Genomic DNA, 9552 nt, shown 5'->3' on the forward strand with positions numbered 1-9552 from the left:
TTTTTTTTTAAAAAAAAATTTAAAAAAATTAAAATTTAAAAAAAAATTAAAAATTTTAATTTTTTTTTCAATCACATATGATTGTCGCGCCACATGTCACACTCTGATTGGTCCGTTAAATTTCAAGCAAATTATTAGATTTAATGATTAGAACTCGTATAATCCGTATATAAATAATAGAATAGAAAATGGGCATTTAGTGAACCACCAAGTTTGATTAAATCAACCAAACCAAGCAAACATGGGTAGAAATCTGAAAAATGCTTTGATTGCATTTGTAGCTCCACTTCCTTCAATACTTTTCTACACATATTTCCTCCTCAAAAACCAACACAATTTATCCCCAATATGGTCATGGTGCTACCACCATCCTCTATTCTTAGCCAACATCCTTTTTTTCTTCAACATCAATGTCCTTTTTTGGCTCATTAGCCTCATCCAATCTAGCCATTGGGTAAACTACTTAACCTTTATTTTTTTTTTTTTTTTTTTTTTTTTTTTTTTAATTTCCTTATGTAGTAACACATTAGCCTCACCCAATCTAACGAGCTGAGGTTTAATTATGTTAATAGTTGTGTTTGTTTGTTATTTTGTACTGTAGATGATAGATGTGTACTGGACCGTGATACCGGTGTTACTAGCGCATTTCTTTCAGACGCACCCTATTTCGCAATACAACTTATGGCGATCAAGGGTTGTTGTTGTGTTGACTTGGGTCTGGGCTATAAGGCTGACCCATAACTATTTTAGGCGTGAAAAATGGCAGTGGGGTGCTAGAGAAGATTGGAGGTTCACTGATCTGGCTCGACAGTATGGAAAACACTGGTGGTGGGTTTCTTTCTTTGCAGTTTATCTCATTCAACAGGTATACTACTAGTTCTTGAAACCTCTATCATTGACTTGCTTTAATTTACTTTAAGTATGGAGTACTTAATTTTAGTACTAATATGTTCTTTCAAGCCTAAGATAGGGTGACTACATTAGTCAAAGCCACATTGTAACAATTAATGTACAAATTCGTGAATAATAAGTATTTGTGAAGAAAAAGTAAGTAATTGGAAACAGAACTATGAGAGACAGGTAACAGTATAAATCTATAGAATATAATATTTTGATTAGAACAAACAGTTTTAATTTAAAAAAATTCTAGTAAGTTATAATACATATATAAATTGTGAAAAAAGATATAGTTTGAGAATTGAAAAATAGTGTTGGAAGTAGATTTTTTTTGGCAAAAAACAAGGAATTAAATTAAAACAAATCATCAAAACAATGATTGCAGACATTACAAAAGAATGACATCATGAATATGACCCAGTGAACAAAAATGACCCACATGGTCTGTACTAACTAAATCTAACCAAGCCATTTGCAAATTTGATTAACACACATATGTGGTTACATGTACGAGCTGTGTAAACAGAACATAAGTAAATACTCGGAAGTCGTAGGCTCAAATTAACATCCATGGATTGTTTTCCCAAATATAAATTTGATGAGAGTGACATAATTTTCCTCCAAGGGTCCACTGAAAACCTTTTATCTTGATCTCTTTGACAATGTGAGTCCAACACGATACTTCATCTTCGAATAAAGCCGTATTTCTTGCAACCCATAGTGCTCATAAATTAGCCGGACGGATTAATCTCCAAAATTTCGAAGCAATAATACCGATTCCCGAATACCAATCCGAGGTGAACATGATTAATGTGGGTGGAATCATCCGCCTAATGTTCCACCATGCGAACAAATCGGACCAAATAAAAAAACGCCAAGCGGAAATGCATTAATTACATTAATTTGTCTGGAATAGTAATCTTTTATTGTTCAATAAATAGATTGTCAATTGATACTCTCTCCGTCTCTCTCCGTCCCATAATAAGTGTCGTGTTTAAGTTTTAGGTAAATTGAAGCGTACTTCATTTTCAGAGTTGAATGTCACTTTTGTTGTTACTTTAGATACCAACTTTTGTGAAAAAATGTAAGTAATTGTAAAAAGGTAAAGATTGTCTATATTGAAAGTGGACACTTATATTGTGACAAAGTAAAATGGAAATGTAGATACTTATTTTGAGACAGAGAGTATTAGTAAAAGAGTGTTCCTACTGTTATTTCCTTCAATTTTGTGATAAACTCTCTTGTTGCATGTTTTGTTTTGTATTATATTTGTATGTATCATTGTTCCAATTTTGATAGAAATTTGGAAACTAAAAAAAGAAAAAAAAAATCTGCTTTCAGTACAAGATATGAATGCACACAACGTTTCCCCCTTAACTCTTGAATTCCACCCAATGGTGCCTTCCGCACATCGCGTCGTGGGGGCAGTGGGGGAGGGGGGGTTTTACTGCCCATGCCCTCGGATTGGGCCGGGTTTCCTCCTGGGCAGCAGTTGGGGGCTAGTTATGCAACTGCGGGAGATGAACGCCTGAGTTGATTAGTCCCCTGGGTGATTCCATAACTGCTGTTAAAAAAAAAAGTACTAGATATGAATGCTTTCGAATTCATTTCTACAAAATTCATAGTTTGTTATGGTTTAAGTGTTTAACCTAATGTTTGAATGACAAAAACCAAAACAATCTTTATATGTTGGTGGGATTTCATCTTGTATTATATATTACCCAGGTATTTTTAATTGGCGTGTGCCTACCAATATACATCGTCCACAGCGTAAACAAGCCACTGAACATATGGGACATAGTTGCCATAATCGTTTGTATTAGCGGCATTGTTATAGCTCATTTTGCGGACACACAACTTTACACATTCGTCACCAAAAATGAGAAACTAAAAGAACAAGGAAACCCATTGGTGCCCAATCTTGATGAAGGCTTATGGTACTATTCAAGGCACCCAAACTATTTTGGTGAGCAATTATGGTGGTGGGGTCTACTCATATTTGCCTGGAACCTGGGTTGCAGTTGGGCCTTTGTTGGACCATTAGTCAACACAATGTGCTTAGCATATGTTACTATACTTGTTGAAAGAAAGATGCTGAAATTTGAGTATAGGGCTGAAGCATACAGAATGTATCAAAAGCGGACCTCTGTTTGGGTACCATGCTTCAAATCATCCATAAATGAAGTGCCTAAAGTAAAGGCTAGTTGAGTTTATTTCGTCTAAAATCGTTGAATGTTTTGTACTTTGTATGTGAAGCCTTTGAACGAACTAGTTTACAAGGTGGTTGTGAAATTTAGAGGTATTAACTAGTTAGACATTAATAGGCACAAAGTGTCTTGATGTGTGAAACAGCCATCAGTTTAAGTAAAATGTATTGTGTTAGATGAGCGTTTGTTGGATTGTAATTCTTGGTATTTATCTATCTATAATATGTATAAACTTTTAAGTTTTAACCCATTTTTCCATCAGATGTGTTGTGAGCAACACGAGCCTAGTTTTATATTACATTGACTAAAATCTGCTGATATTTGACTTTTTGATTGCACACGGATCTGAGCCTTAATTTGAGAGTCAAATTGATAGAGATTCAACCAAATATGCATGTAAACGAATGGAAATTTGAAACTAGCTATAAGTGACAAGTGCTCAACGTGCAAATTGAGTTGTTATAACTTCGTCATGCCATTTTTCTAATACTATTAAAAAGTGGTTGTTGACTACCAAAAGTCAAAGTATTCTTCTGTTACAAAATAACTACATGTTGGAATAGTTGGATTCTGATTACGTATGTCTTTCAAAAATATACTGTATTACTGTTACAAAGCCCATGTCAGAGGCTCAGAGCTAGGCTTTGTAAAATATATATAATCTTACCCGTAACTATTATGTATGCATATACGTACAACTTTAGATCCAAAGAGTGGGATTTCAAGTTTTAAATCCTACTCTAAACTCTTAGTTTCATTCATTTATAATAAAATCACAAAAAGTATTTGGTTCTTCAACTGACCATCAAGTTAAAGAATACATACGAGCCAGACTAAGAAGTTTTTCCAACAGATTATTATTATATTACATTGAGTAAGATGTGTTGATGTTTGAGTTTTTGGTTGATCATGGAAAAACATAACTGAGAGTCAAACTGATACAGATTCGACCAAATATGCATGTAAATGATTGGAATTCGTAAGTAACTAACTAAATATGAAACTAACTATGGGTGACAAGTGCTGAACATGTAAATTAAGTTATAACTTCAAACATATATTTTCCAATTTATTTAGAAACTGATTCTTGACTATTAAAGTCAAAGCATTCCTTTGTTGTTAACAAAACAGCGCCATGTTGGATTCTCCATACCTAGTTATGCCTTTCATTCTGTTTTGAATATTTCTTTTTAAGGTAAAAGAAGCCAAATTTAGAATGTAAACTTATTAATTTTTATTTATTATTATTATTATTATTATTATTTTTTTTTTAATGTTATATGGATCTACATAAACACAATTTTCACAGTACTTCATATTGTATAAAACTGACACCAATAACAAAAGTTTAGAGATATAATGTGATTTCGTAATTTTGTTTCTAACTTGCTGTATATTTGACTTACATACCACGAGTCAAACATCGGAGCTTAAGTTAGACAAAACAATGTTTTCTTTTCAAATGGAGCGAATAAAGACATATCAAGGTATACACAAGACTAGTATAAGTACTTTGAAGAAAAATTATATATGACTATACTAAGAATGTTTCATTAAAACTAGCCTTGTTTAATAGAACCAAACAGTTCCTCAAACGACTTTTTAGGAGTTTCTGTGCTTGCAATTATCTCGACAACTTTATAAGAAGATTGTGGATGAATCAGTGCCTCAACGGCCACTTCCGCTACTTGGTCTCTAGATATAGATCCTTGAAACAATACATCCTGCACGAAAGCAAAAACCATAACTAAATCTGCCGTGTGTTAGACTTTTTGTTGGTCTAACAAGTCAAACTTAGGTAGCGAGATTGAATACACACACATTCAATCATATACAAATGTAAACGTGTTGAATTTAAAAACTTCATGCAATTTTTAGCATTTAAAAACTGATTAATGCATCTACCTACAAAAGTCAAAAGTATATAGTTGTTTTTTAGACTAGGCTTCTTTAAATGAATACCTCTGGTTCCATGACGATGTTTCCATTTGGTGGGTCGTTTTTCAACCCACCAGGTCTTATAATGGTGTAATTGATACCCGATTTCCTTATGTATTGCTCCGCTTGAAGCTTCGCAACCAAAACAAGCCCAAAAGCATTGAGAACGACATAAGCTGGATTAAGCAACTGGCCCATTGCAGCACCATTGACCAGTATCGAACTCACCAGAATAAACCTACTCACACCAACTTTTCGACATGCATCAACTAAGTTAACCGTCCCATAATAATCAACCTGAAAAACCAAATCACCCCAAACAGTATATTATTATTGTTAGGTTACAAACAGTAGTGTTGATAAAGATGAACAAGTGACCTTCCATGGAGCCAATAAGTCCAATGAATACTGAAAACCAGTAGCACAAATAACAGCATCTGAATCATCACCAATTGCATCGGCTAACTTTTCTGAACCATCTGTTACATCTGCTTTTACCTGAAAGTGAAAAATGTACGTATATACATATAACCGTTAGTCCATGCATATGCTACTTAAACCTTCAAAATGCAACATTTCACGAAATTTAAAAGACAATTTGCTTTCATTCATACCAATTCCATCCAAAAAAAACAAAAAAACAAAAGGGTTTCAAGTTAAGGTTAGATACGAGTTAGGAGATTGCGGACTGCACACTTGTATAAGCTAACTTGATTAATCAAAGTGAAAGATTATGTATATTAGTTGGTGTCTTTTCGTCAAAAGGTCTCATCATTCATGGACATCATTTCGTCAAAAGGTGTAACCTTTCATATCTATATAGACCATGTAATGGACAATTGAGATATACAAAACTCTTTGCTGTTGACTCTAAATGTTAATTGCCTATATTGGAGTTGTTGTCTTTGTCTTATTCCACATAAAGATTTCGTTTAACCTAAGGCAATGTATATGGCGAAATACTTTATTAAAAAAGTGATTGCATGATTCAAATGTTTATCCGGTTATTCCCAAACCCTATAATCAACATCTTATGAATCATTCGCAGCCTTTTATCATCATACAAGTTTTTTTCTAAAACCGCAAACTCACACTCTTACAACCACAGGTTGAATGTATTTATATACACGTTTCATGTAAGATTGAACCCACGACCTATGGGTCGAAATACCAAAGGGCTTCTGGCCTAGCGGTATCAAGGGATCTCATGAACCTTGAGGTTGTGAGTTCGACTCCCGTCCTGGACAAAAAGGGTGTGTGTGTGTTTGCTGTTAAAAAGAAAACCTATGAGTCGAAATGACATTGACATTGAGTTGAACATATGCGTACCAAGGGCGATTCTAAGTAGGGACCCGTGGGGTCACGAGACACCGCTAGTTTGAAAATTTTTAGTAGAAAATACCTTGTAAATTGTATAGGACACACCACTAAATTTAAAATTTAAATGTATGACCCCATGTATTTTTCAAATCTATAGTTTTTCTTTTAAATTATATTGGACACCACTAAATTATACTACTCTGACCCTATATATTTTGCAAATTTATAATCTTTTTGAAGGTAAACTATCACTAAAATAGCAATGTAATATAATTGGTATTGAAAAAAATTTCGGGACCCCATTGAGTTATAATCTTGGAATCGCCACTGATGCGTACTTGAGTCGCATGTAATCTTGTATCACTAAAATATTCGGGCTACCTATAGCAAGGAGATGGGAGTATTTTACGCAGATGTACGCAACCTACCTAGTCTAATTATTCGATTTCCCGTTTCTGACCGTTTCCTGGCTTAGTGCTAGTGAGTTTTGAACATGTCCGGCTACCCAAGTATACACAAATTTTAAGTTTAAACATTGAATCCAAAAAAACATACAAATTGAAGATCTTGATCTTGATTAGGAAAGATAGATTTAGCCTTTTCGGCATCTCGAACACCGGCTTTAACTGCAAAGCCTTTTGCTAGTAACTGCTCAACTATTCTCTTACCTGTTTTTCCAGTTGCTCCTGCTACAAATATCTTCTTTTTTTCCTCTTTAATTTCACTTATTTCCATCTGAAAACACAACCAATAAATTTATATTTCTGGGTGATCAACAGAACACACATGAATAGCACTACAGATAAGATAAAAACATGGACATTAAATTTTAATGAATGTAAAATTGGTTTACTAACCCTTATTGATTTGTTGTGAAAATGATAAGATTTGAGAGGTGAAATGATACTAGTAGAAAAGGGTTTAGTAAAAGTGTGAAATAGAGAGCTTTTTAGAAGGAATAGGGAAGATGAAGTGGCCATTGATGTTGGCCACATATATTTGGTGCGTAAAGAGGTTGCGTTTCCTTTTGATGGCTGACAAACAAACCGTGAAAATGAAATAGAACAGTTTTACTTGTAAATTTTTGGGGTTTTATCAAATATCCCCTTAATAAAATTCAATATTACATATTTATTTATCCACTTAAATAAAATAATATGATAAATCCCCATCCTAAACGCTTAAATCCATCATATACATCCTCTAATGTCACACATTTATCCACTCAAAAAAAAAAAAAAAAAAAAAAAAATAAAAAAAAAAATATATATATATATATATATATATATATATATATATATATATATATATATATCATATAAACCCATTTTAAACATTTAAACCCATCAAATATATCCATTCATTCATTTAATCATATCTAATCCTATTAATAAATAGAACCTAATACTTGTAATCATTATGCCGTCTTATTAGTTGTATAGAGTTGAATTCTTTGTTAAAAGAGTTCATATGTCTATATACTATCGATCTCGTTCATATATATTTAGTGTACATGATCAATCAATGTAATGTAATTGTATGTCCTAGATAATACTGTATCGCAATTTGAAAATAATTATAGTGTGATTCAGAAGTTGAATACAATATGTACAGTATATGTAGAAAAGCAAGTTCTTAATTTGACTAGCACAGAATCGCATGTTAGTTAATTGTGAGTATTCCTCTCTTATCTAATAATCAAAAAACTAGAAAGTTACCGAACGCGCGTTGCGGTGGTGGCCTTCGGGTCATAATGTGGGTGGCGGGAAAATTTACTCGTGGCGAGCAGGAAGAAACGGGCTGTCGTTGTGTTTAGCGTTTTTTAAAAGGTATCCGTTTCGAACGTACCTTTTATCGTTTTGTTCATAAAATTATTTCGATTACGACGCTGCTTTCGAAAAAATTTAACTCGCGCCGAGCGGGAAGATACGGGCTGTCGTTGTGGTTAGCGTTTTTTAAAAAGTGTCCGTTTCGAACGTAGTTAGTTTCGTTTTGTTCACAAAAATATTTCGAGTTTAACAGTGTGGTCGGTGGAATTTAACTCGGAGCGAGGAGGAAGATACGGGCTGTCATAGGGGTTGGGGGAGTTTTTTATTTTAATTAAGTAAATTGACGTTTTACCCCTCTGGATTTAAGGGTAGTTTATGTAACTTGTCGATAGTTGAGGGGGTTTTTTTGCATTTTTTGGGGTGAAGTTTGGTCAATTGTCGTTTTGACCAAATTTTGGGCGGGGTTGGGGGTCAAACGACCAAACTTCCCACGACTATTAGTATATAGGGTAATAATTAGGAAGCGTTACATGCGGACGGTTTGATGTTTATGTCAAATATTTACTTGCAGAGTTTGGCAAGTTAAAGGGAATTTCATGTTGTAACGCCCCTAACTTAGAAACCTCTAATAACTGATATAAAAAGGAACTAGACAAAAGGGCGTTAACCTTATTCAAAGTCAAACCAAAATCTAAGTCAAATGTAATAAAGTCTGAAAAACTCTAAGGCAATAGTGCTAAGTCCTCTTCAACTCTACACTCTTCCCTCGATCTCAAAGCCCACTGATCACCTGTCGTATAAGAAAGAAAAACGGAATACGACTGAGCCAAAGCCCAGTGAATGGATATAACAAACGTAGGAGTATAGTATGACATGCAATGACATATTTTGATACAAGCTTTATTACAAAATAAACTCATTTTCAAAACGAACTTATTATCAAAAGGAACTTATTTTCAAAAGAAACTTATTTTCAAAACGAACTTATTTTCAAAGCAAAGTACGAATAAGTATAAATCTATCATACCAAAGATGATATATATCAATATATAGTACAAAATACCAATTTCATAAAATTAATGCACTAAGAGTCAAAACAAATAACTTACAAAGTATCAAAATGAAATCATAGGGTAGCTACTCCACTAATCATTCATATCGGTGACGTTTCGTATGACACTATGATAAACGTACACCGTCAAAACAAAATAGCTAGGATCGATCCATACGCCTCCTATCAAAATCAAATAACAAATACAAAGAGCTCGTACCACCACGGGGTAATCAAAAGGAGACGCCGTAGATATAACAAAATACACCTCTACGGTCGATGCCACGTTACCGGTGTCACAATAACGCGCCCATGGGACCTCCATGGATAGGTTACTCTTAGGCATATTTTAAGAAACCGTTTCAACCAA

At 33.8% G+C, this 9552-nt stretch overlaps 2 protein-coding genes across 2 annotated transcripts; one reads left to right on the plus strand and one right to left on the minus strand.

Annotated features, from left to right (window-relative positions):
- Positions 1-241: 241 nt before the first annotated feature.
- Positions 242-3281, plus strand: LOC139877593 (uncharacterized protein C594.04c). The gene is made up of 3 exons (XM_071865025.1): positions 242-454; positions 602-865; positions 2623-3281. The coding sequence occupies exons 1-3, from the start codon at positions 242-244 to the stop codon at positions 3103-3105; spliced, it is 960 nt and encodes a 319-aa protein (XP_071721126.1). The 3' UTR covers positions 3106-3281.
- A 1189-nt stretch (positions 3282-4470) lies between these two features.
- Positions 4471-7415, minus strand: LOC139876839 (uncharacterized protein At2g34460, chloroplastic). Its single transcript, XM_071864218.1, has 5 exons — positions 7220-7415; positions 6918-7097; positions 5421-5540; positions 5067-5339; positions 4471-4828 (listed from the first exon to the last, which is right to left on the minus strand). The coding sequence occupies exons 1-5, from the start codon at positions 7355-7357 to the stop codon at positions 4664-4666; spliced, it is 876 nt and encodes a 291-aa protein (XP_071720319.1). The 5' UTR covers positions 7358-7415; the 3' UTR covers positions 4471-4663.
- Positions 7416-9552: the final 2137 nt, after the last annotated feature.

The sequence above is a fragment of the Rutidosis leptorrhynchoides genome, chromosome 11 (genome assembly GCF_046630445.1).
Source record: "Rutidosis leptorrhynchoides isolate AG116_Rl617_1_P2 chromosome 11, CSIRO_AGI_Rlap_v1, whole genome shotgun sequence".
Lineage (NCBI taxonomy): Eukaryota > Viridiplantae > Streptophyta > Magnoliopsida > Asterales > Asteraceae > Rutidosis > Rutidosis leptorrhynchoides.